The sequence below is a fragment of the Triturus cristatus genome, chromosome 8 (genome assembly GCF_964204655.1).
Source record: "Triturus cristatus chromosome 8, aTriCri1.1, whole genome shotgun sequence".
NCBI classification, from domain to species: Eukaryota; Metazoa; Chordata; class Amphibia; order Caudata; family Salamandridae; genus Triturus; species Triturus cristatus.
This window is the reverse complement of record NC_140591.1, coordinates 750483867-750510984: the sequence shown is the minus strand read 5'-3', so window position 1 is coordinate 750510984 and position 27118 is coordinate 750483867. Positions and strand designations below refer to the sequence as shown.

Below are 27118 nucleotides of genomic sequence, written 5' to 3'. Positions count from 1 at the left end.
CTCCAAACCTGCTCCAGGGCACTTTCCCAATATGCTCTTTTCACTTTCTCTATATCCCCTTTAGTTCTATTTTTCTGGTGAGTTCCTTAGGGTTCCCATCTTAACCGTAACAGAGTCTTAACGTGATTTTGTTGTTGGTGTGCTTTTCTGGTTTTCTGGTGTACAGCTGTACCGTAGAAAGTCTAAAGTGCGCTTTGCAACTAACCAGCGAGATACAATGCAAGAGAAAAGTAACTGAGGGGCATATTAACAAGGCGGCGCTATAAAATTATCGCCGCTTTTGTAACTGTTTTCGGCCAATAAGCGGCGATTATTTTATCGCCTTATCAGCAAAGACACGCTATCGCGTGTTTTGCTGACTTAGCACCCGTTTCCAGCATTCCTAACTTTGCATCGCTAATGAGATGCAAAGTAGGCATGGCTGTGATACCAACCAGGGAAAATATCACGAAGGCAGCTTCGCGATATTAACAAGGAAGGGTAGCGATTATTTAAATCGCGTTAAGTATGGCTTAACGCAGGAATTTAACGTCTGTTAAATTCCGGCCTAAGGTATACTTAACATAGGTGGTGGATTCTGTGGCTAAGACCACAGGCCCTATCATCTAGGATATCGCTGTTTTCCATGGTGGAAAACGGCGATATCCACACTATCTCTGGAATTTTTATCGCCTCGGCAATGCGCGTTGTTGATAACGCGCTAACCAGGCGATAAATTCCAGAGATAGTGCTAAGCGCGCTTTGCGATATTTACCGCCGGCCCTTGTTAATATGCCCCTGAAGTGCGTAAAACAATTTAAAGTAATACAAAATGGGGAAGGAAGAGGACAACCAGGCAACTTAGATTTGGACTGTGGGATATAGGACCCATACCTTTGCAAAATGATTTTTTATTTTTTTTATCACTGGAATAACAACAGGATTGATCAGTCCATTTTTATAAACAAGAGACATTGGTTGCAATTATATTTTTGGTTGAAATCTCTATTACTCATTTAAATTATTAATATCCAGTTCTAATGCTATACATGGATCCGCAATTCGTTTCATCCATTTTTGCCACTGGGTATTTTTTTTCTGCAGTATGAATTTCACCAGTTGAAAGTTTCTGTGACAGTGACACGTTTGATTGATTCTGTGTCTGAAGGTTACTGAAAATGGCAGATGATGGGGTCGAAAACATTGTCTGTCGTTTCTATTCGATTTCGGCGCGCCCTCTGCCGGTAATTATACAGAGTGCAGCACTGTAACAACATTTGGAAAATATGCAGCGCCTCTATAATGCCCTTTATGGTTCGGTTTCATAGGTAAAGAAAAGCTAATTTATGAAGAAAATTAGCTGTACATCGTTGTATGTTGTTGCATTCACTGGGTTTATGTTGAAGTGTCAAATGAATTAGTAAGGTCACATTTGCAATCATTGCCAATGAACTTCAAGCAGAACAGGGCAATTGATGGGGCTATACAAAAAGCATACATGCGAAGTTAAGACACAAAGTATTGATACATTTTCTCGATCAGCTTATTCGGCACCTTTCAATCGCGCTGGAACGCTTTGGGAAAAGTTCAAAGGTCACATGATTATATCGTTTTAGATTAATGAAAAATACAAATGTAGAGTTGAGGGTCTAGTGCTGTGGAGTGGTCCAGTTGCTGTACCCTTGAGAGGGTGGCTTGATTACGTATTTTGAATTGATCTGACAATCAAACCATCACTAAAACGAAATAAAGCTATTGAAAATGCAGAGTTTGCTAAGAGGTGTGTTCAGTACAGTGCTGCAAATGGAAAAAAATATCTCCAGGAACATTTGAGACATGGGTGACAGAGAGGGCATGCTGTCAGAAAGTGCAGAGACAGGATGGGCGGAGTCACTAGGAGGAATGCCAACTGTGCTTTCTTTGTAAAAAATAAGTGCCAGGCCCTTGTCAGGTGGCCATTACAGCTTGTACCACCAATTGCTGCCAGTAACAGTACCAGCACAGGTACTAACCACAACACTCCTACATGTGTGACAATTCAGACCGGAAACCACCGGCTTAAATTTGCCTTTTGAGACCCGCTAAGCCGGGTCAGTTTCCTGGTGGCCAAGTATAAGGCAGGGCGTTGTAAAGACTCCAATTCCCAATGTACTGGAAGAGAGCAAGTGAGGATGTGCAGAAATTAAAAAAAAAAAAAACACACTGAAGGAGTACAATTGAAATTGATCGGGGTCTATGTACATACAAATGTAAGTTGCATATTCTTTTTTCAGATTGTACTTGCTGCTTGTTTTCCATTTTCATAAATTAGTTTAGACTGCTGTTGCCCCAGAAATGCTTTATCTCAGATTTATAATATCATCCATGGTCAATAATTTGTGATTGAAGACGAGGCCAGTGGCATATACTAAAATGATGAAATCCCCCTGCAGAATGCGAATAGGGGCCCCTGAGTCTCCCATATCTAACAAAGACTTATTGATGTTGGGCAAAACGTGGCTCTCTGAAGGATTTTGGGGGCCCCTGTGTCACAGGGGATTCAGGGCCTGTGTTACACCCTTGGACTGGGCTGAACTTCCTAACAAGGGTATTTTGAGAATTTAACAACCAGGCTGAAGAAAACAGACAAGAAAGGCTAGAAAAGGCAGACAGTAAATGGGGGTGGGCAGGCATTTATCTCATCAGTTGTACATTTTTAATGTTAAAGCAAACTCCCACAACTAAAACAGATCAAGTGACAGAACCTGATTTTAATATAAATGTATAGAATTGTCACTGTGCTAAACTTTATCAAGCTTAACAATCAATAGAGCCAACACAGCTCTAAAATGTACCACTATGCTCACTCTGAAAACCAATGTCATTCTGGGTATAAGTAAGGATGGATGAAATAAGCTGATTTATGAAAAAAGCAAATATCATTCCTCCCTGACATTAAAACGAAAAATGAAAATGAAACGACATACCACACAAGCACTAGGGCCGCAAGATCTCCACTGGTAAGACTTGACCCAATGCAATGATTAGGAGCACAGCACCACAGATCTGAATCCCTCTCTGAACCAATGCAGAAAGGCCTGTCAGTCCAATAAGAGGCCCATCTGCATCCAAGATGGTGTAGGCAAACAACTGTGAAAAGCTGACATGAGAGCAGCTGCGGCCGATATAAACGAAGGGTGGTGGGGGAGAGTGAGGTCACGCAGGAGGTGTCGCACAAGGGTCATTGAATATAATTAAAAAAATATTAATAAAATGTAGCTTTGCCGCGGGCTGCTCCAGCGTCGCGTCTCCTCATGCCACCTCTCCTCTTCCTGCCTGCTGGTCCCAGCAGCCCTGGGACAGACTCCCTGTACAATCCCCTCAGTCTGTAGGTTTTCTAGAGTCTGGCTGCTCAATGCAGCTGGGCTGGAGAAATCCTAAGTTTGCATGTGTGTTTTGGTCGGCTTGAGACAGCCAAGCAAAACAAATATGTGCACTTAGGGAGTGGACTGCACTAGCACTCCTCCTTCACCCTCCCATACCTTTGCCCCACCTCTCCCAACAGCGCTGGCCAAGAGCTGGCACATGTAAATTTAAATGATGCAAAAACATCGGTCTAATTTACATTTACTGTTTCTGAGCCAGGCAGTGGGACGACGCTCCTCCGCCATTGTGGAGGAGCCGCCACTGCATGAGATGCTCTGTACACCAAGGGCCTCATTTATTGGGATTTGATGTAGGGCAGCACAGCAAGTCACCTTGCTGCACTGCCCTATGTCAAAGTGAAAGGGCAGGAGTGTACCATATTTATCTAATGCGGTGCATTCCTGTCCTTCCCTCCAGTGCTGGCACTGTTTTGGCACCCAAGCGCCAACGCAGGCACCCTTGCACCATGCTGCAAGGGTGCCTGTGTTATCGTAAAGATTTTTTTGTGCAGGATTGTTTTTATGTGGGGGGAGGCGTTTTCCTCTTTCGATGTGTGCTGCAGAATGCAGCACACTTGGAAAACAGAATAAACTAGGAGAAATAAAATAATTTCTCCTTGTAAATCAGGGGAGCCATCAAAATCCATGTTTTGTGCGTGAGAATACCCACTACAATACCCAGGGAATGCCTCCTGAGCGCAGAGTAAGGCAAAGCATCGATTTAACCTGCCTTGCCTTACTCCATAACTATGACGCCATTCAAAGCCACGCAAAGTAGTTTTGCATGACCTCATAGCTATGATTTTGTAGTTTGTGCTGCCGGAGTTTCACAAAAAGTAATGTTCCGGAGGTGCAAGGGCCTCATAAATATGCCCCCAAGTGACAAATGTAGACATTGCATAGACGGCAGATAGTAATCAGAGATATGCTGAGGTTATATCTGCGCTTGTTGGTTGGATAACCAGCTCAGGGAATGGAGATGTATTCAATGTCGAGCGTGCCATTTAATTTTGCAAACAAGATTTTAAGAATAGTGTGAAGATGCACCAGTTTTAATTTTAAAACATTATTTATATTTAAAGATAAACATATTGAATGAATTCTAATTTTTTACAGTGACTTCAAACCTTCACATCTTTTTGCAAAGTTGTTTCATGTTCTGTTAAGATTTATATATTAATTACATGACTTGCTGCTGACACGTTTAGCGAACAATGGCGCAGATACATTCAAATTTGCACAATGTATTGCTACTTGAGAACCAGCTGCGTTATGCCATGCAAAATGACACAGTTATAGTTGATTAGAAAGGGGTGGTATGCAAATGTCGTATGAGCGTTAGTAGCGATGGTGTAATCAGTGGGGACTGGGAGTAACAGGAGCAGGGGAATGTGCGGGAGACTAGCGTTGTGGATGAGTGAGTGTTGTGAGTGCAGTGAGTATGACTGATTACGTGAATTCAGGAAGTTGCATGAGAGTGTGAATGCGTGAGAGGCAAGTGAAGTGGATGGGTGAGAGTGTGTATGATTGATTCATAGGTGATTGGAATGACTGAATGGGGGAGAATGGGATTAATTGATGAAGGAGGGGTTTGGAACAGAAAGTTCTATGTTAAAAGGATGGTGTTAGTTAACAGTGGGGAAATATCATGGCACAGTTTAGTGGTAGAATGAGATAGATTGGTGTAGTTGGGGGGATGAAGTCATAGACTTGGGAAGGGATTTTGTGTTTGTAAGATTTCATAAGCAAAATTGTGGTGATAAGATGAATTTTCAAATGTTATACAAAGGATAATGTAGTAAGGGCGTGTTGTCTCTTAAATTGTTAATCTGCAGTTACCCCTGACGAAGGGCTGGCATAAGCCTGAAATGCATTGGGTGTTAATAAAGAAATGCTGTCTGGAACGAACCTTGCATTTTGAGCGTGTTCTTGAAGAGGTCCGGATGGACACATCTAGAATATAAGAAGCAGAAAAAATGAAAGAAACCATATATGTGGATTAAAAAGAAGAGCATAAAGATTTTTGGTATACTACGTGGAGAAAAATTAAAGGTGGAACTATAAGTTGGATGATGTATCCATTTTCGCAGTGCGACTGGGAGTGGATCGTAATTGCGCTCCCCACAGCAACAGTTATAGTTGAGACATATTTACCACATTGATGGCGTGAATGAAAAGAAATCAGCACTTGTGTTATACCACACAGAGTATTGCATTGCACTACCATGCAAAAGCTATTAAGCGGTATCTTAAATGACTTGTGCAATCAAGACATAACCACTAGCTCACAGTGGCGGCCGCCACAAACAGAAAGTGGTGAGGCAGGTAGTGGAGGTGCAGGGGTGAGAGCAGGAGGGTGAGCGCTGTGGGGGGGGATAATAATAATTAAAAAGGAACTTACCTGAAGCTGCCGGCCGCCTCTAGGGTCGGGTCACGCCTCGGTGTTCTTTCTGGTCCCAGCATCACAGACTCCCTGTCCATAATCATAATCATAAATCTTTATTTGATCTCTTTTTAAAACAGATTATAAAAGCATAATTTCATCTGATGAGCCATAAAACAATATTATGAAAACCGTATGAAGACAATTAAAAAACAATTAAGTTCTTGTGGGGTTTTAGACAATTTCATCAAATGAGCCATATCAAGTAAAGATAATATTTTAAAACCATTTAAAAGAACAATCAAAATCTTGGAAAGTTTTAGGGCTCTTGGGTCCACATCACTTAAATAAATCAATTCTTCGCATTATTACAACAGTTTAAGACAGCAGACCCTGGGTCTTCCTCTTTCTCAGACAGGCCCACAAAAAACTTGCAACAGAAAAACAGACAAAGGGACCAGAAAGTGCCTTTAAAAAATACAGTGCCTCCCTACATTGAGTGAAAATATAGCGCCTTAGAATTTGAAGGATGGAAGCTTTCCTTTCAGTATGGTAGAACTTGCAGAATAATACTAAATGTAAATCCATTTGGGGCGAGTGGTTATCTCAGGGACAGGGAGACAAATCTGAGAGTTTAAACGTCCCGTCCACTCTGGGAAACCTAGCATCAGTGGGATAAAGTTTAAGCGAAAACGCAGTAGAATAAATCTATGTTGCAAAATGCTGATGCGAGAGAGGTATGAGAATCCTTCCCCTAATCTTGGCAGAATTAGATCATATGCAAGGGATGCCTTTTGTCGCTGATTCTTTTCCCTCCGGACAAAATTGGCCCTCTGGAGATATAGCTCAGTGATTTGCCGTTTCAAAACCCTCCTACATGATGAGGGGTCTCTAAATAGATTTCCCTTCCCGATTGCAGTCAGTTCCACCTCTATGTATCTGAGCCAGCCAATCTTGTTATAGTGATCCAGCTTCAGCCAATCGCCATGCTGTTCTCATGCAATGAGAGCAGCGTGGGGATTGGCCTGAGTGGGCTGTTTTGAGGCTCGGCTCAGGACAGGGAGTCTGTGCTGTTCCTCCAACCTGGCTGGTCAATACAGCCTGGTTCGAGAAACCATAGGGGCATATTATCAAGCCAGGCGATAAAATTATCGCCGCTTTAGCGGCAGAAAACTGCCGCTAAAACGGCGATAATGGGCATGATAATATGCTCTATGGAATTCCAATTGAAGCCCAGGTTAGATGTCCTTCACATCTAACATGGGCTTCAATTGGAATTCTATAGAGTATATTATCAAGCCCATTATCGCCGTTTTAGCTGCAGTTTTCTGCCGCTAAAGCGGCGATAATTTTATCGCCTTGCTTGATAGTATGCCCCTAAGTGCTCATGTGTGTTTGGCCGGCCTAAGAAGGCTGGCCAAACACACATGCTCACTTAGAAGTGCACAAACCAGTCCCCTCTCCCTCTCATGGCCCAGCCCTCCCTACGCACGCTGGCTCAGCCAAGAGGTGAGAAATAAAACAATGATAGAATATCATTTTATTTTTCACCTGCTGCCTCTGAGCCAGTGTGGCAACGCTCCTCTGCCATTGCGAAGGAGCCCCCCGCTAGCTCAACATATTAAATGCAAACGACTGCCTAAGGGTGCATTACAGAACACGTTGAAATTTCTTGTTTGTTAAAAGTAGGAAGCACATTTTCAGGTTATTTTCAGGCCATGGATGTTGCGTGGGAACACCCACAGAAACACCCATGGAACGCTCCTTTCACACAGAGTAATGTGTGAAAGGGCCCATTTTTAACACAGCCATGAAAAGACACGGAGGGTGCCTTTAGGTGGCCTTGTAAATATGGGCAAGCCCATTGCGCTGCCTGTGCGTAAAAAAACATCATATGGTGGTGCAATAGGCTTGTAAATGAGGCCCAGAAGTGTTTCTAAGGTGCGTGCAATTCAATCAAAGTATGGCACTTTCTGAATCTTGTTTCCTATTGCCAAAGAGTGTATCACAATGTGCACAGCAGACAATCATGCTTGTCCATCAAGGATAGAAGTGAAAGTTTCATGCAAGAAATAATGGCCATTTTATTGATACGCCAATATTAGATCCTTGTAATGTGTTGCTGAAGAGTGTGCCTGTGTTGTTTCTTGTCTGACCTCATGAAGCTCATGTGCTTCTGTTCTGTTCTTCACAGGGTGAACGGGGCTTGCCAGGCCTGCCTGGAATCATTGGTTTTCCTGGAATGCAAGGACCTGAGGGGCCCCAGGGGCCACTAGGATTTAAGGTAGGGGCTATAGAGCGTCACACTACTGATGCAGTGCCATGGTTTGTCGTCGGCTTCCAAGTGAGTGCTAATCAACCACTGTGTATGTTTTTTCTAGGGTGACACTGGAGAGCCAGGCCTGCCTGGAACAAAAGGGACAAGGGTAAGTGCACAGTTACTGAAACAAAACGATTTGTCTAAAAGGAAAGAATGACAATTTCGAAAGTATTTTTTCTACAATTTTGTACCTTTACGGTGCAAGCTATCTCAAAACTCTAATCTATTCCTAAAACCCTGCATGAAAATGTTGACCTTCACTTAAAACATCTTATTGTTGCCTCTCCCTTTTTTTCTTTGAACTATCTTGTCATTACCTTCCATCTTCTGCAAGCCTTCTCTCCATGAGTACAGCCTACAGTAGGGCATGTGCATGTTTGCCTTAATCTCTATTATTGTATTTCTGCAAACTGCCCACACCACATCTCAAAGATCACAACCTCACCTTCTTTGAAATTCATACTCTCCAACCTGACAATACGTAATCTCTATGTCTTCTACTAATCCCACCTGCCATCTGCACGAAGTCGCATGCCCCCCTCTAATGACCACACGCTATTCCTACTAATTTAATTAACCACAAAGTTGCTAGAAAAATTGCATGGAATCCAATTGAGGGCATAAAACTAATCACAATCACCAACAAGAACCACTGGATTAAACACTAACCTTGGATTCCGGAGCAGCTCGCTGCTTGACGTAAAGCGCTACAATACCTCCTCAGGCATAATAAGCACTATATAAATGCAATTACAATATAGTGAATTTTAGGCCCGATAGATACATTTTGCTTTTTAAATCTGTTGCATATATCCGAGAATGAAATGTAAAGGATGACTGTCTCTGTTAGAGAAACTCTTCAGAAAATGAAATCAACAGACAATGTTGTTGCAAAATGCATGGAAATCCATGTTGATGCCAGTGATATGGACGTGGAGTCACCAAAATACAAGGAGTGGTGGAGCTGACATCATGCAGCATTGCTTTCCTCTCTTCTGACATTACAGAAAGTGCTACCAAATGACCCTTTCACCCCAAAAGAACATCAATGCTGTTATTATGTGATTTTTGACCCCAGGGATATCACAGAAAAAGACATCACCAAAGTAAAGGAAACAAAAAAAATTACTAAGGCAATACATTTTAATTACTAGTTACCACTTATATAGTGTTTACGGTGTTGCCAAGATAAGACAGGGATTTAGCCATTATAAGCCAATAGTGCCACCAACCGTTGTATGGATAGAGCCATCATATGCCTCATTGCCACCACACAGCCCCAGACTGCCATGATATTCAGGCACAGCTGGAATATGCCCAGTATAGCATCACCTGTCATGGAATAGCCTCATATTCTCAAAACGCAACCACCATCTGCCCTGGTATATTAAGCTCGTGCACAGGCATGGCCCCAGATGTGGCCTTGTCTGCACACTGCAGACTCACAATGTGCATACATATACTTAAATGCTCAGTGAAGCCTCCCCGTGCAATGGCATTTGCCCCTAATGGTGTCATAAGCAATGTTACTGTCTGAAATGTTCTGCCTCATATGAGCAGTGCAGCCTCATGATATGCAGAGACTCATATACCAGCTGCAGTATCCCCGTACACGATAGCAGCGTCAAATGCCAGCAAAGACTCGCCATGCACAAGTGCATCCAGAACTTATCAGTGAATGTTACCAGGCCTAAGTTCATTTTCAAATGCCCGATGCAGACTCTTAATGCAGGCCCATGCCCTTAAATGCCCAGTGCAGCCTCTTCGTGTAGACCTATGCCCTGAGATGCCCAGTGCAGCCTCTTCGTGCAGACCTACTCCTGAGATGCCCAGTGCTGCCTCTTGATGCAGAAGAGGCCTCAAAAGCACAGTGCAGCCTATTGACGCAGACCTATGCCCTCAGATGCCCAGTGCAGCCTCTTGACGCAGGCCTATGCCCTCAGATGCCCAGCGCTGCCTCTTGATGCAGGTCTATGCCCTCAGATGCCCAGTGCAGCCTCTTGGCGCAGGCTTATGCCCTCAGATGCCCAGAGCAGCCTCGTGAGGCAGGCCTATGCCCTCAGATGCCCAGTGCAGCCTCTTGACGCAGGCCTATGCCCTCAGATGCCCAGTGCAGCCTCTTGATGCAGGCTTATGCCCTCAGATGCCCAGTGCAGCCTCTTGACGCAGGCATATGCCCTCAGATGCCCAGTGCAGCCTCTTGATGCAGACTTATACCCTCAGATGCCCAGTGCAGCCTCTTGACGCAGGCCTATGCCCTCAGATGCCCAGTGCAGCCTCTTGATGCAGGCTTATGCCCTCAGATGCCCAGTGCAGCCTCTTGGCGCAGGTTTATGCCCTCAGATGCCCAGAGCAGCCTCGTGACGCAGGCCTATGCCCTCAGATGCCCAGCGCTGCCTCTTGATGCAGACATAAAACCTCCAAAGCACAGTGCAGCCTCTTGACGCAGGTCTATGCCCTCAGATGCCCAGTGCAGCCTCTTGGCGCAGGCTTATGCCATCAGATGCCCTGTGCAGCCTCTTGACGCGGGCCTATGCCCTCAGATGCCCAGTGCAGCCTCTTGATGCAGATGCACTGCCTTCAAATGGGAAATGGCCTTTACAACGTGGGCTGAGCCACACGTGCTGTTTGCCCGCAAGTGGAACCACGCTCGCCTTAACCACGCATATGCATGATTAAGGCAGTGCGCTGTCTAGATGCACGGATGGGTGTGCACAGGAAGATGAAAGATCGGGAGAGGGAGCTCCGGGACGTGGTCATGTAAGTGGGGCGGGGGCCTGGTTTTGAAGGGATGGGGGTAGTTTTTAGGGCTCAGTGGGGGTCAGGTTGCTTTCAGGGTTCGGGGGCGTCGGGTTGTTTTTAGGTCTCGGGAGGGAGGTCAGGTTGTTTATGGGGCTCAGTGGGGGTAGCGGATGTTTTTAGGACTCGGGGGGCTGGGGTTGTTTTTAGGGCTCAGGTGGGGGGTCTGTGTTGTTTGTAGGGCTCAGGGCAGGGGGGCTGGAGTGTGATCTTTACCACACATATCCCTTTACCACAAAATTACGTGGTAATGGAATGCATGGTAAAGTAATGCGTTGTTAAGACCAGTTGCTGCTCGCACAGGTAAGAGTGGTGGGGTGGTGAAATGAGACCGAAAACAGCATAAGTAACATTAATTAAGTAAATAAATAAAACCACTTACTTTGCGCTTGCGGCATCGCCGAGTAAGTGGTTTTATTTATTTATTTATTTATTTATTATTACTTATCCCGTCGTCTGTCGAATTCCACCACCCCCACCCCGCCCTGCCCTGCCCCGCCCTGCCCCTGCCTTGCCCCACCGCTCTTACCTTTGTGAGCCACTACTGGTTGAGATGCATTTGTTGTTTCTGCAGCGTTGGAGAGGCATGTGTGGTTTAGCCGTGCATGCCTCTGTCATAGAACCCATTCAGATGCCCAGTGCAGCCTCTTGATGCAGATCTACGGCCTCAGATGCCCAGTGCAGCCTCTTGATGCAAAAACTGGCTTTATTTTGTCTGTCTCCTGCCTGAAATTGCCTCAACTTCAAGAGAAATCAATGGGCGAAATATATTCTCCTGATTCTTTATTTTAAATCTTCCATTTTCCTTTTCTTAAATGTTGACATGTATGCAGACCTATGCTCTCAGATGCACGGTGCAGTCTCTTGATTCAGACGTATGGCCTCAAATGCCTGGTACAGTCTTTTGATGCACAAGTACAGCTTCAAACGCCTAGTGCCACTTAACCATATGCAGGGTTCTCCACAAAGGTAACATGCAGCCTGCCATGCCTAGGCATATACCCATCACAGTCTCAAAAGCACAAAGATAATTGCCTCACATGCCCATTACATCCCCACAACTTGCAGATACAGTCAAATGCCTATTGCTGCCCCCCAAGATACACATTTTTGCCCATGACTGTCTGATAAATGCTTTAAAGTAATTTATTTATAATAAAACTTTTATCGAATTTAACATCAAGGCATCCTGTCAGGTATAGAAGCTAACATGAGGCAACACACTTAAGGGCATATTATCAAGCACAGCGTTAAAATTATTGCCACTTTAGTGGCAGAAAACTGCTGCTAAACCGGCGATAACGGGCTTGATAATAGGCCCTTGAGTATTCCCATAGAAGCCCATGTTCTAGTGTGAACATGGGCTTCTATGGGAATTCTCTGCGGCATATTATCAAGCCCATTATCGCCGCTTCAGTTATATATCAATGGGGTGACCCGATAGACCACTGGACTCGGGTATATATATTGGTACATAAAAAGACAGTCACAGTGGAATAATTTTACACAATTAGAGCACACGTTTGTTGAGCAGACTTATACAGAATTATGACAACACCTATTGAGATGCATGAATGACTGAATTTAATCAGTTGAACACAGAAATAGGTCAACATATCAACCTTTCAAAAGACAAAAGCATGTCAAAATCATCATTTTTAGATTAAATAGGTGTAAGTGAAGTGATAAGTGCAAAGTAAATAGGGATAAGTGCAAACGGTGTGAAGGAGGAAGGTCGTGTGTTCTTAAAGCTTTGGGCGATGCAGAACAATCCAAACTGTCACATTTGTAGGCAGAGGTAGGGGGTGGTGGAAGCTGCAGTGGCTTCCTGAAAATCACATAGGGCCCAGCCACTGATTTTGTTTCTTTGTTTCTTTTTCTTTTTTTTTTTTTATTTTTTTTACAAATTAAGCATTAGCCATAGTCCTGTTAGCTTACACTTGTTTGCTTATGTTAATGGGACAAATATACTTTCAAGTCCTTTTTTCTGGTTATTGTTCTTAATTATAGCCCACCAACCAATCAGAGAGCTTAAACTTGTGGTGTGGCACAAGGAATGATGTTGTCATCAATCTTTTTCAATGTGTACTTCGGACTATGGTTTAGCGCAATTGCTACTTATGATGTTGGATCCACATGTACCCTGACAATACCCGGATACCCGTCTGGATATAACAGTAGCATCGGCTTCAATATCAACTCGACAGTTGCGTGGCACATGTCCAGGAATGGATGACTAAGAACAGACTCTAACTCAATGGGTCCAAATCTGAGGTATGGACAGATACGGTGCCAGCCAGTGCCCCCTCTGGTCCCTACGTCGGCGCCGAACAACTTAAGGCGTCTTTGTGGCAACCATCTTTCATTTACACTCCATATATACGCAGTTTACAAAAGTTCCTTCCACTTCCTGAGACTTCTGTGGGACAGGCCCATCCTGTACAAGAAAACCTTGCAGTTGTACTTCTTCACCTAGAATGCTGTATTGTCATTTATCCAACACTTTTACCCAAGATGAAGAAGCAAGTTCCAAAGAGTCAGCACCATGTGGCATTAATAATCTTAAACTATTTGCCCATTTCTCCTTGCCGTGAAGTTGCAATATGGTCTTCTAATCCAGGAAAGAATACCGTTCTAGACATCTGTGTTGTGTACAAAATCTGCTCCGCAAGGTGCCTAGGTATAGCTGCAAGGTATTCTCACCCTACCCACCAAATTCCTAAAGTCTGCCTCCCATAACCTACTAGCTGTCCATCTAGCAGAATATCAACTTAATTGGTTCAAGGTTGCTTTACTTACAAAGATTAACCCTCTAAAATCTCCTCCCCTCCATCCTAGTATCAACATAACTTTCTACAGTTCCTATGTGGCCTGAAAACCAGGAAAGGTGCTGCATTAAGACCACAGTAGACAGCTGCCTAAAGACACAACTATATATGGCCACAAGAGGATGCCGAATTGCAACAACTGGCCTAAACCAGAGGCATCTAAAGAAGGTCAAGGAGGACCACACATTGCATGTTTTCACAATTTATATCCTGAAAATGTGGCACGATTCAAGTCCTCTGCAACGTACACTAGGCAACTCTACCATACCTCTCTGACGATTCTCTCTTTGTTGTGGGAGGCTCTGGTTCTCAGCCTGTTTTGTTTGATGGTGCAGTGGCATTTAGCTCAACAGATGCCCGGATATTTCTCCACATTATGGTAGTGACCTGGGTGCGCAACAGGTGTTTGCGCCCACTTTGCACGCCCCTGGGGCAATTTGGTATTACAGAAGGGGCTGCAGACGCTTGTGCGTACCCTTCTGTAATACCGATTGCGCTGGTGCACGTAAAGCACCAGTGATATCTTCAGAGGGCGTTCCCTCATTTGCAGGGGACGTGGCCCCATGCAAATGAGGGAATCCCTTTGCCTCTGCACACTCGCCATATTATAGATGCGGACACAGAGGCAATGAAGCTGTCACAAGGCGCACTGAGGTGGCGCACTGTCAGCGCGCTCCCTGATGGCAGCCCTCTAGAGGGGGTGAAAACACTGTTGCATGGGAGTGTAGTCACTCACTGATCCCCCTTGCAAGGGGATCTCTAATCCCCCTTAAAAGTGCAGGCGGGTCGCCACCTGCACTGTGAATCACGGAGCGACTTCAAAGCAGCCACTCCATTTTTCACGTGAATGTGGTGCTCTGGGGCAGCGCATGTTCGCATTCCATGTATTAGGCTGCTTACGTTGGTGCTAGGCTGCTCAAACTGTGCCAGCGCAGGGAGAAAGGACAGTAATTCACCGTATTGCATAAATACGGTGCATTCCTGTCCCCCCACTTTCACGTACGGCAGCGCAGCAAGCTGTCTTGCTACACTGCCCTACACTAAAATCCCAAATATGAGGGCCCTAGTGCCTTGCTCTTCTTACTGGTTGGCAGTTTGGATTTGAAAGGTGATCTAATCTTCTCTCTCGGCATTGTCACACTGTGGAAAATCTCCTCTTTGGGGTTCAGAACATTGGCAAGGTTTTTTGGGTCGTCCTTGCCTAGCCCAGACCTCTCTATGGTTCTGCAACAGCTGCTCCCCAGGTTCTTCCTATTATAAAGATCAGTTCAGTGATTTCCTGCCTCACTGTGGTTGTGACATTAGCACTTGTTGAGAACGCCCTTCCTTATCGGTTCCTCTCATCATGGTTGTGACAGCTGACTTCCATGTGCTCCCTGTGCCAGTCTTCCGGCTAGCAGCTCCCACCCTCTGGTCACTATACAAACCTGGGGATCCAAGACAGAAGGATCATAGAAGATCAGGGCCAAGGTAACCTGTCGTAAGCACCTAAGCAAACCTTTTTATGATGACTTCACATCCAGGGTAATGCTCTTCTGAGAGAGCTTCGTGCATTCTAGAAGGTCCTTCTGCTAACCTCTAGGAAGAAATGAAAAACATCATTTTCTCTACACAATAAAGAAATGTTTAATGCTAAGTAATACATCATTTTGCTACTGCTATATCATATTAAAGAAAAATTCGCGCTCAATGCGTTGTCGACTGTGTCTCCTCTTTTACCTCGTCAACTATGTCACTACTCATGTTCTTGGATCTACTGAAGACATGTTTTTCATCCTAACTAGCATAAGAAGTACAGACCTTTAAACTCGCTGCATTGGCCTACTGTTCTGGTGCTCACCTCCATATGTAGACATTCTGAAGGGAGATTTGTTCTGCAGCAACCCAGCCCATTCAAGAGAATATCTTGGGAGGAAAAATCAAGTGACTCCTTAATGAGTGGGGGATCATTCTTTTTGGTTGAACCCCTGACCACAACCTCGTAGTACACTGCCGAGAGAGTTCGAAATTACTGATCAGCTAAACTTGTCAGAAGTTTTGGTGTGGTGGATTATCTGTTAAATTGCTCACTGCCACTAAATATGGATTTGCCAGATGTTGGATCACTGGATTTCATCCCTCCAGAAGTGAATATGATCCACACGCCATCTTTCACAGTCAGGAGAAGGCACAGAACTACCAATCCCGGGGCATATCACCAACAGCCAGCGATAATTATCGCTAAGCGCGCTTAGCGTGAGGATAATTATCGCCAGCTATCGATGGATTTCATCGCGGAGATAGCGTGCTATCAGCAACGCTTATCTCCAAAGGGATAAAAATCCAAGCGATAGCTGCAAAATGTTTGATTATCGCTGGAAATCCAGTGATAATCGCACAGCGATAGGTGATTCCTTGTTAATAGAGGAGGGTGTGCTTATGCCCACAATCCACCTACCATAGGTTTATATGGCTTAGTAAGAATAATATCAGGTGTAATGTAACCTGCGATAAGCGCGGTTAGCGCAACTTTTCTCGTCGCTAGGAAGGTTAGCGACGAGATTGTTGATAGGAGATAGGCCAGTTAGCGCCCTTTCCCACGTTATTATACTCGGGTACGCCCACTTTGCATATCATTGGCGTTACTATGATAGTCGTTAACCCCTTCCATGCTGGACGGATTCCCCTGCTGTGCTGATCTTTTCCTGCGCGGGCGTGGTCATGACGGAACGGTTCCGTCATGAGCACAGCTCAACCGTGGCTCATGACGGAACCGTTCCGTCATGAGCACCGAAGGGGTTAAGGAAACCGGTGAAGAGGCATAGGAACACGTGTTAGCGTGTCCTTGCTGATGGTGCAATAAAATTATCGCCGCTTTTCGCCCGAAAACGGTCGCTAAAGCAGCGATAATTTTATCGCTTCGCCTTGATGATATGCCCCCCAATTCTTTAAACCATCCCCAGCATATCACGAAACTTAGGGGCATATTAACAAGCCAGGTGATAATATTATCGCCGCTTTAGCGGCAGAAAACTGCTGCTAAAACGGCGATAATGGGCTTGATAATATGCTCTATGGAATTCCAATTGAAGCCCAGGTTAGATGTCCTTCACATCTAACATGGGCTTCAATTGGAATTCCTTAGAGCATATTATCAAGCCCATTATCGCCGTTTTAGCGGCAGTTTTCTGCCGCTAAAGCGGCGATAATTTTATCACCTGGCTTGATAATATGCCCCTTAATTCCTCCTTGCTTACTCATTTCAGGCAAAACGGTGATAGAAAAATTAGTTAAAATACTGGCAACAGAACTGAGTTATGTCAGGTGATGTGGATTTGTTCACCAGAACACTGCTCGCAAATGTCTGAAGGTAAAACACTGGTCACCTGTAAATTTCCCAACCTGGAAACCTTACTTGCCTCCTGCTAACATATTATAATCAATCAATCAATCAATCAAAGACATTTATAGAGCGCACTACTTACCCGTAGGGTCTCAAGGCACTTGGGGGGGGGGGGGGGGTGCCGTTACTGCTCGAACAGCCAGGTCTTGAGCTTCTTCCTGAAGGAGAGGTGGTCTTGGGTCAGGCGCAGGTCGGGAGGGAGGGAGTTCCAGGTCTTGGCGGCCAGGTAGGAGAAAGACCTTCCTCCTGTTGTCGCTCTTTGGATGCGGGGGACGGCGGCGAGGGCGTGGCTGGCTGATCGGAGGTGGCGTTTGGGAGCGTAGAAGTTGATGCGGTTGTTGAGGTAGCTCGGGCCTTGATCGTGTAGGGCTTTGTGTGCGTGGGTGAGGAGACGGAAGGTGATTCTTTTGTTGACGGGGAGCCAATGCAGGTCTCTCAGATGTCTGGAGATGTGGCTGTTACGTGGGATGTCGAGGATGAGTCTGGCTGAGACGTTCTGGATCCGTTGGAATCTCTTCTGGAGCTTGGCGGGGGTTCCGGCGTAGAGGGCGTTGCCGTAGTCCAGTCGGCTGGTGACGAGGGCCTGGGTGACAGTCTTCCTGGTCTCGGTGGGGATCCACCGAAAGATCTTCCGTAGCATGCGCAGGATGTTGAAGCACGACGAGGAGACGGCGTTGACTTGTCTGGTCATGGAGAGGGAAGAGTCCAGGATGAAGCCCAGGTTGCGTGCGTGGTCCGTCGGTTTGGGTGCGGTGCCCAGGGCGGGGGGCCACCAGGAGTCGTCCCAAGCGGAGGGCGAGGAGCCCAGGATGAGGACCTCCGTCTTTTCTGAGTTCAGTTTCAGGCGGCTGGTCGTCATCCACTCGGCTACATCTTTCATCCCTTCGTGAAGGTTGGCTCTGGCGGCGGCGGGGTCGTTGGTCAGGGAGAGGATCAGCTGGGTGCCGTCGGCGTAGGAGATGATGTTGAGGTTGTGTTGGCGTGTGATGGCCGCGAGGGGGCTCATGTAGACGTTGAAGAGGGTGGGGCTCAGCGAGGATCCTTGAGGGACGCCGCAGATGACTCCGGTGGCCTCTGACTTGTACGGTGGTAGGCGGACTCTTTGTGTTCTTCCGTCGAGGAAGGAGATAATCCATTCCAGTGCCTTCTCCTGGATTCCGACGTTGCTGAGGCGCTGCACTAGGGTGCGGTGGCAGACAGTGTCGAATGCCGCGGAGAGGTCTAGGAGGATGAGGGCCGCTGTTTCTCCGTTGTCCATCAGGGCTCGGATGTCATCGGTGGCAGCGATGAGGGCGGTCTCGGTGCTGTGGTTGGCTCGGAAGCCAGACTGTGAGGGGTCGAGGGATCCATTCGTCTCGAGGAAGGCGGCCAGCTGTTTGTTGACGGTCTTCTCGATGACTTTAGCTGGAAACGGGAGGAGCGACATGGGGCGGTAATTCTTGAGGTCGGTGGGGTCGGCTGTTGGTTTCTTGAGTAGAGCGCTGAGTTCGGCGTGTTTCCAGCTCTCCGGGAAGGTGGCAGTGTCGAAGGAGGTGTTGATGATGTCCCGCAGGTGGGGTGCGATGACAGCGTCGGCCATGTTGAAGACGTGGTGAGGGCAGGGGTCGGTCGGAGATCCGGAGTGGATGGAGTTCATCATGCGGATGGTATCTTCGGTGCTGATCGGAGTCCAGGCGCGGAGGGTGGTGGTGGGGGGTGTTGCTGCGGTCGTGGCGTGCGTCGGTTGAATGCTGAAGCTGTTGTGTATGTCCGCGATCTTGTTGTGGAAGAAGGAGGCGAGGGAGTTGCAGAGGTCTTGCGATGGGGTGATGTCGTTGTTTCCGGCGTTGGGGTTGGAGAGCTCTTTCACGATGTTGAAGAGTTCCTTGCAGTTGTGTGCGTTGTTGTCCAGCCGGTCCTTGAAAGCAGTTATCTTGGTGGCGCGGATCAGTTGGTGGTGCTTCCGGGTGGCAAGCTTGAGGGCGTTCATGTTGTCCGGTGTTGGTTCCCTTCTCCAGATTTTCTTGAGGGCTCGGCAGTTCTTCTTGGAGCTCTTGAGTTCGTCGGTCAACCATGGGGCTTTCTTGCTGCCGGGTCTGCTGGGCGGGGTCCTCAGAGGGGCGAGTTCGTCCGCGCAGGTGCTGATCCACTTAGTGAGGTTGTCGGTGGCCTGGCTGGGGTTCGCTGAGCTGGCAGGAGGGTGCTGGCTCAGGGAAGCGGCGAGCTGGTTGGCTGTGATCTTGTTCCAGCTTCTTCGGGCAACCTGTTGCTGGTGGTGGTGGATCGTCGTTCTTCAGAAGGTGAAGTGGACGCAGCTGTGGTCTGTCCAGTGGAGTCCTGTGGCGTGGCTGAAGGCGATGTCTTTGCTGGATGAGAAGACGGCGTCGAGTGTTTGTCCGGCGAGGTGGGTGGGTGTGGACACCAGCTGCTTGAGTCCGAGGTTGGCGAGGTTGTCGAGCAGGGTGATGGTGTTGCGGTCGCTGTTGTTCTCCAGGTGGAAGTTGAGGTCCCCCAGGAGGATGTAGTCAGCGGAGGGGAGGGCATGCGGGCAGACGAAGTCGGCGATGTCCTCGCTGAATTGTGTGCGTGGTCCCGGGGGTCGGTAGATCAGGGTGCCTCTGAGGGTGGTCTTTGGGTCGGTGTGGATCTGGAAGTGCAGGTGTTCGGCGGTGGTCAGGGTGTCGTCGGTGTTGGTCGTGATGCGGATGGTGTCCCTGTGGATGATGGCGATGCCTCCTCCCATCTGGTTGGCGGTGCGGTCCCTCCGGGTGATCTTGTAGCCCTCTGGGATGGCGATGGCGATGTCGGGCGCTGAGGAGTCGTTCATCCAGGTTTCCGTGAGGAAGGCAACGTCGGGGGCTGTGGTGTCGAGGAGGTTCCAGAGTTCGATGGCGTGTCTGTGGACGGAGCGGGTGTTGAGCAGGATGCACTTGAGGTGGTTGCTGCTGGTGTTCGCCTTGGCGGGTGCTGGTGCGAGGCAGGTCCGGATGCAGGTGAACTTGCAGGCGTGGAAGCTGAAGGGTCCGTGGGTGCGTCTCGGGGTGGCTTGGTGGCATCCTGGGATTCGGCCGGTGTTGAGCGCGTTGAGGGTGGCGGCGATGTACGTCCGGCGGGTGGGCAGGGGTCCTCGAGGGCCAGGGGTCCTGGCACTGGGTGCGGTCCAGGCGCGGACGGGCGCAGACGGGCTTACCTTTGGCGCGCCTTCGGCGCACAATCGGCGCGCCCGCTGCGCGTGACCGCTGCGCGTTCGCCCCGGCGCCATATATGGCGAAGTGCGAGGGGGCGGAGCAGCTGGGAGGCGGGAGCGGGGAGGGTACAGAAAGAAAAAAGGGGCGGGGTTAGCGGCGGTGGCGGGAAGCGGGGAGCGGGTAGGGAAGAGACGGAGGAAAACAGGCAAACGCGCAATCAGGCAGAAATTACAATACCACAAGCACAATAATTACAAAATACAAAGGGGCACACGTCGAGAAAGCGGGGAATAGGAGCCTGCAGGACAGGCGAGCTCAGCGCTACACGGAGCCCACGCCGCTCGGTGGCAGGGGGCGTGGTGAAACGGCGGCGGCCGGGGCAGCGAGGCAGACAGGCGGGGAGGCACACGCAGCAGCTGGTGGCCGTGCGTTGCGGGGGGTGTCCTAAGCTAGGAGCTAGAGCTATACTCTATCACAAAGGCGCCTAGCCCCCCAAAAACCATCTTATTAATACTATTCCATTACATATCCAAATGACTCGATAGAGGGAACTCAATGGGAACTCCAACCATAAAAGAAGTTTAGAAAAGATAGTGGAAAAGAAAAAGGAAAAAACAACCAAATTGATAGCTAGTGCCCAGGATCATGCAAAACGAGGAGCTTTTCCTCTGGGCCCTTCCTGTACAAAATGTATGCTTTAAGCCATTTTCCTGTTTGTAACTGTGCTATAGAAATGGAAACATTTCTTCTCGTTATGTTTGCTTTAGGGAGGCACATGATTGTGGCACAAATTCCTGTCTACAATTTTTTGCAGATAGCGATTTGCATGAAAACTCATGGTTGACTGTATGGGAACGCCCATGCACCACCCTTGGAATGCCCCCTGGATATAAAGCTATGCACGGCAGCGCATTGCACTGTTTTGCAATACTTTTGGTTAAACTCCAGCGTTTATCACGATTTGCCTTGGATTGTAAATAGCACCACTACACTTTGCGTCGTGTTTGCATTAAAAAAGCAACACAAACCCGATGCAAATTGTTTGTAAATCAGGGCCTCAGAGTTTTTGCAGAAACATAGGGTCATGAGTTTTTAAAGGGTTTTACCCATTCTGTATCTATGGGGAAATGCACGGATACATCAGGACAATAGTTATTTTGCCCGCACACATTCTGCTATGCAAGCATGGCAACATGTGTGCGGGAAAAACATGGGAGAATTGCACTAATTCAGTGTACAAACACTGATTCCTCCTATAGCTCCCAAGTCCTAAGTGAAAAACATGGAATGACCAGTAAGATTTTTTATTCTCTGGGGCTACCATACCCTGAGATGTTGACGGTCTAGTTTGTGTTCCCGCATTTCTTTAAAAAATGCCCTTTGTGGTAAATCTACTTAAGTAATTCACGTGAAAATATATATTTGACCATGTACATGTTTTCACTCCACCGGGAAAATATTTTCCTTGCGTAAAGAAATTTAAAAAAAAATATGGAGGCGTTTCCATCATCTTCCCACTCAGTAAAGTCCACTTACTTCTGCCTTTGACAGGTGTAATTTTGCATGCAAAATGTTTGTATATACTCACAAAGGGGCATATTATCAAGCACGGCGTTAAAATTATCGCCGATCTAGCGGCAGAAAACTGCTGCTAAAGCGGCGATAATGAGCTTGATAATATGCCGCAGAGAATTCCAATATAAGCCCATGTTAACACCAGAACATGGGCTTCTAGAGAAATTCTCAAGGGCATATTATCAAGCCCATAATCGCCGCTTAAGCGGCAGTTTTCTGCTACTAAAGCGGCGATAATTTTAACGCCGTTTCTTGATAATATGCCCCAAAATTCTGAGTTCAGAACTATATACTGTATTTTGCATGGCCACCGCTCCCCTGTAACACTACTTCTACAGCCCCAATTCTAAACGAACGGCTGTGAAAATTTCACCATACTGGCAGATTTTCTGCCATTTTATATGATCCCAGCTTTTCGAAAATCCAACTAGTCCTAATTCTGTGAAGCAGCCGGTGGAGTTTCGAACCACAAGAGGTTTTTACGTTTTTGCACAGATACATTGCTCTTAGGTGCGCGGAAAGGAATAGGGGGGCATATTAACAAGGACGGCGTTAAAATTGGGCTTGATAATATGCGCAGAGAATTCCAATATAAGCCCATGTTCTGGCGTGAACATGCGCTTCTATTGGAATTCTCTGCGGCATATTATCAAGCCCATTATCGCCGCTTTAGCGGCAGTTTCCTTCCGCTAAAGCGGCGATAATTTTAACTCCGTCCTTGATAATATGCCCGTAGTAGTCAAAGAGAAAGTGATAAAATGATTGGCTAGTCAAACATAGATAACTTAGGAGAGACTGCCCTCTTTTGGTCATGTATGAGATTGTTACAAATATTTATACCTGCTTTCATTCCTCCGTGTGTGTGTAGAAAATGGAATACGTTACATGATATAAATTGCGTGACGATTTCTCTTTAATTTTAGGGACCCTCTGGCTCACCCGGATTCCCAGGAAACCCAGGTCTTCCAGTATGTATAAATATGGTGTTTTAAATGTGCATGCCACGTGTTTGCTGTGCCGTGATGTACATTAACACAATACGTATTTCATTCTTTCTCACAGGGCATCCCAGGTCTCGATGGTCCAGCCGGCCCACCTGGAATCCCAGGTTGCAACGGCACAAAGGTAAATTGAAAGGAAGAGCTGAGGTTATTATTGTAATATAACCGTTGACCATGAATACAGACTGGGAAAATGAAAATAAAAAGGTGTTTGTCACCCTGTATGCCCCCTGGTGCCCAGTGACCAATTTGAATGTCACTTAAGTTGTTTAAGGGGACAGGCCGTGAAAAATATAAAACTTGTCCCCTTATTCAATCTTACACCATCAACAATCATCAGCAAAAAGGTATGACCTAATCAGTACTTGAAATGGAATGTACAGAGGAACAGTTACTCACTATCCCCGAGTATTTGCTACTGAGAAGTGCGGGAACTCTTCCATTATAAGCATTGCATTTCTGCTGAGAAGTGCAGGCAATCTCCTTTTAAAATTAAAGAAGTAAAGGCACTCATCACCTGACTGAACCAGCGTATTGAAAGCAGTGGCCCCACTGCATGGAGACTTCTTGTTGTGTTGTGAAGCCTATTGTGATGTCATTCGCTAGATTGCCCTTTTAAATCTGATGGTGATCAGATCCTCTTATCGCCTCTTTTCGTTGCTTGCATACAATCTGCTGTAATTCCTGACTCATGGTGGTATTCTGTATTAAATCTTCTCTTAAAAAGGGCAATTACCGCTTAATAGGCCTTCGTGATGTAGGATAGGATAGGATAGGATTTATATTTATAGAGCGCTCGAATGCCAAGGCGTCTTGGCGCTGAAGTGAGAAGAGGGAGGTCTAGCGACAGCAGGGCTGGTCCATTATGTCCTAGGGAACAGCCACGTTTTAATTTGCTTCCTAAACACTATGTAGATACAAAGCTATTGGCACATAGGGCCTCATTTACAATAATTTGACACAGAGCAGTGCTGCACGTCACGTCACTTTGCTGTGCTGCCCCGCATCAAAAGAAAAAGGCAGGACTGTGCTGTATCGAGGACACATTGCTGTCCTCTTCAACTGCGTTGGTGCACAAATTGGTGTCTAGTGACAGCACAGACACCCTTGCACCATGGTTCAAGGGTGTCTGCATTGCTGCATGTTTGTTTTTGTGCAAGAAGGGGCACCTTCCTACATAGAAACAATTGTTATGCCACCCTTGGGGAGGGGCACAGTTTTGATACATTCCCTGATCTAAGCTCTATTATAAATTTGGGAATGTGTCAAATACCATGGGCGTTTAGTGGGATCACTCACCGCACGCCCATGGCATGCCTCTCCAATGCAATGTGAGGCAATGGAGTGACTTGCGCTGCGTTGCCTTACACCATATCTACGAGGCCATAAAAAGTCATGCAAGGTGGCTTTTTGTGGCCTCGTAGATATGGCTCCGCACTCTGCGCTGCCGGAACATCCAAAAAAGTGAAGTTCCGGAGGCGCACAGGGCTTGTAAACAAGTCTCTTAGGGGGATATTTGCAATAAAATGTTGGAGCGCAGTGTTACTCCAAAATTGGTAGTGCTGTGCTCTGATTTTTACAAATATATGGTGCACCGCTGCGTTTCAACTAATGCAGGTGCTATAAAAGCAGATTAGCACCAATGCAGGCACCCTTGCGCCATGCCGCAAGGGTGCCTGCGCTGCAGGGGCAATTGTTTATGTGCAGGAAGGGACACCTTGTGCAGGAAAGCCCACAGCAACACCCGTTGCCTGCCCCTTTGCTGCAGTGGACTGCTGCGTAAGGGGCATATTTACAAGGTGGTGTTAAGCCACATTAAGTGGCTTAACGCCACCTTGTAAATATGGGGTAGATAGCAATGACATTGGAGCATAGAAAAAGTGACGCCCTGGTGGCGTTAGGAGCTTGCAAATATGGCCCTAAGTCTCCTGAGTGACTTGGTGACCTGGATTGATGATAAACAGGGTTTCTTTTGCCAGAAGTTCAGTGTGCATAATATCCAGGCCCTATCCATGCTATCTGCTCGTCTGAAGAGGAGTCCTCTGTTTGTCTGTTTAATTGATTACAGGGCCTCCTTCAATAGCAAGGACCGAGGGTTGTTTGGGGCAGAAATGTGACGTTTGGGTCACCGCACATGGACTGTCAAGGGCCATTCATTCCATTTATTTCAACATATGGATAGCGATCAAATGAGGACCCCATCAAGGGATTTCTCAATGCATCTAAACTATCAGGGGCTTGAAACAGGGAGGTGTTTTGGCACCACTGCTTTTCAGCTTTTACACCACCAACATGGGGCATGCCCGGTGGGGCGAGGCAAGGAGAGTTGGGTCTCCAAACCTTTTATGGCGAAAGCTGGGGGGGCAATTTCTCCAATTAGTACAACATGTCAATGATACAGTAATATTTGATCACACACAGATAGACTTATTAACGACACTAGAGTTAGAAAAATAAATTACACGATAACATAATCAAAACAACAATTACAATATTTGGCTAAAGCCACAAGATTGAGAAAAATGGCGCCTTGGTTCAGAAATAGTGACGTCTGCACTAATTACAGGAACATAGGTGTGCAGCTCAGGGATACTTGTAGCTTTTGATTTCACTCAGCAGTGCTGAGGAACAATGACCTTATTTTTGCTCTAAGGAATCTTAATTTAAAATCGATTTAGATGGTCATTCATATGAAACTGTTACCTTGCTTGACCAATGGTAGTGCGGCCTGACCAGAAGGTATGGCCAAATTATTTGATCAAGTACAATGTGCAGGGTTGAAAAGAAATGAACACAGTTGGGTAGTCAATCACAAATTAGGCTGAACTTAATCTTCCCCTTAGTTTTTCAGAGGTTCACATTTTGAAAGGAGTTACTGGTTACGCCAGTTGACCATTCAGGTGGGGCATTTGAAGCTGTAATGGTGCACATGTAGTTAGTTTAAGAAGTGGTAACATGCAGGGTTAAAGCAGTCACTATTTACTTGTAGAAAGCAAGAGTGTTCAATTGAATATCTTCAGCTGTTAATGTTAAACTGTTTATATGTTATGTATTTATTGTGTGTTTTGTTTGATTATAATTTACATTTTACTTCATGGAGTAATGATGTCTATCTGTCTGTCTTACATTTCAGGGGGAGCGAGGCCCTCTTGGCCCCCCGGGGTTATTTGGCTCGCCTGGAAATTTGGTAGGCTGACTTTTCATATTAATATTGCACTTTAAGATTTTCATCTTAAGACCTCTACATCAATGTACAATTCAAACATATTGTGGGCTTCTTGCTTGAATTCTTGGAATCTCGGTATTCTGGCATTTGCAATACTTTAGACGTATCTCCAGCCTTCTGGCAAACTGTACTTACACGCGTTACCTACTCTGTGGGGACGGTGAAAATATAGCATGGGTTTCAGCCTCCTTGACTTACGTTGGAAACCCCTAATATAAAGTTTTATTGACTAATCAGTAAATGCTTCCTAGACATAATGTGGTACCTCACCTCCTTATCTTCTTCTACTATTATAACCAACCCTAAAATGTTAGATGCTAGAACATCCACTGGATCTAGAGAAAGAAGTATTTGTCTGCCAAATTTAACTTGATTATTACAATTGTGTGCTGCTGTGGGAAAATGATCTTTTAGAAATAATGAAAATTAAAACATAATGTTCTTTTCACAGGGACCACCAGGAATTCCCGGAACAAAGGTAAGTGTGACAATTCGAAGCCCACTCCAGATACATATCTGCAACACATATCTTGGAAATACTATCAATCCACTGATTATGAAAATAACCTTGCGTTTGCATACCTTGCATTTGCATTGCTTTGTTTTTGCATATGCATAAGAAGTCACAAATGGGCATGTCAGATTAGGTGCATAATTTAGAGATATTCTAAAATATGGGTTGAGATGTATCTACAAATGCAGATGTTACATTTTCAACTTAAATAAAAATCTCCAGATCATCCAATACATCCAGGATTAAGTTCAAGAAAGGTATAAAGGCATAGAGGACATACGGAATGCAGGGCTAGATCAAGCTAGCATTAACCAAGCGTGGGTGCTTACCAGGGCCCTGTGAATCAGTGTACCCAGCAGCGTATACCAATTTCTGTGGAATGGATCCATACTAATAACAAGGGACATGGAGGCCATGAATACAAAAGCCAGAGCCACAACCCAAAACAAAGCCACAAATTTGTCAGATAAACTTTACCAGGCAAAAAGCTTGTAGGGGATAGAGAAAAATCACAACCAAAGGCACCCTTTCCTGTCGCCC

At 46.2% G+C, this 27118-nt stretch overlaps 1 protein-coding gene across 3 annotated transcripts in view; it reads left to right on the top strand.

Moving 5' to 3' along the window:
- COL4A1 (collagen type IV alpha 1 chain) overlaps nt 1-27118 on the top strand; it is a 626471-nt gene that overhangs the window by 229624 nt on the left and 369729 nt on the right. For all 3 annotated transcript variants that reach the window (XM_085622171.1, XM_085622169.1, XM_085622170.1), the window contains exons 3-8: nt 7961-8050; nt 8148-8192; nt 22761-22805; nt 22900-22962; nt 25972-26025; nt 26516-26542. In XM_085622171.1, coding sequence (XP_085478297.1) covers nt 7961-8050; nt 8148-8192; nt 22761-22805; nt 22900-22962; nt 25972-26025; nt 26516-26542 — 324 coding nt within the window. The remainder of the gene's footprint in view (nt 1-7960; nt 8051-8147; nt 8193-22760; nt 22806-22899; nt 22963-25971; nt 26026-26515; nt 26543-27118) is intronic.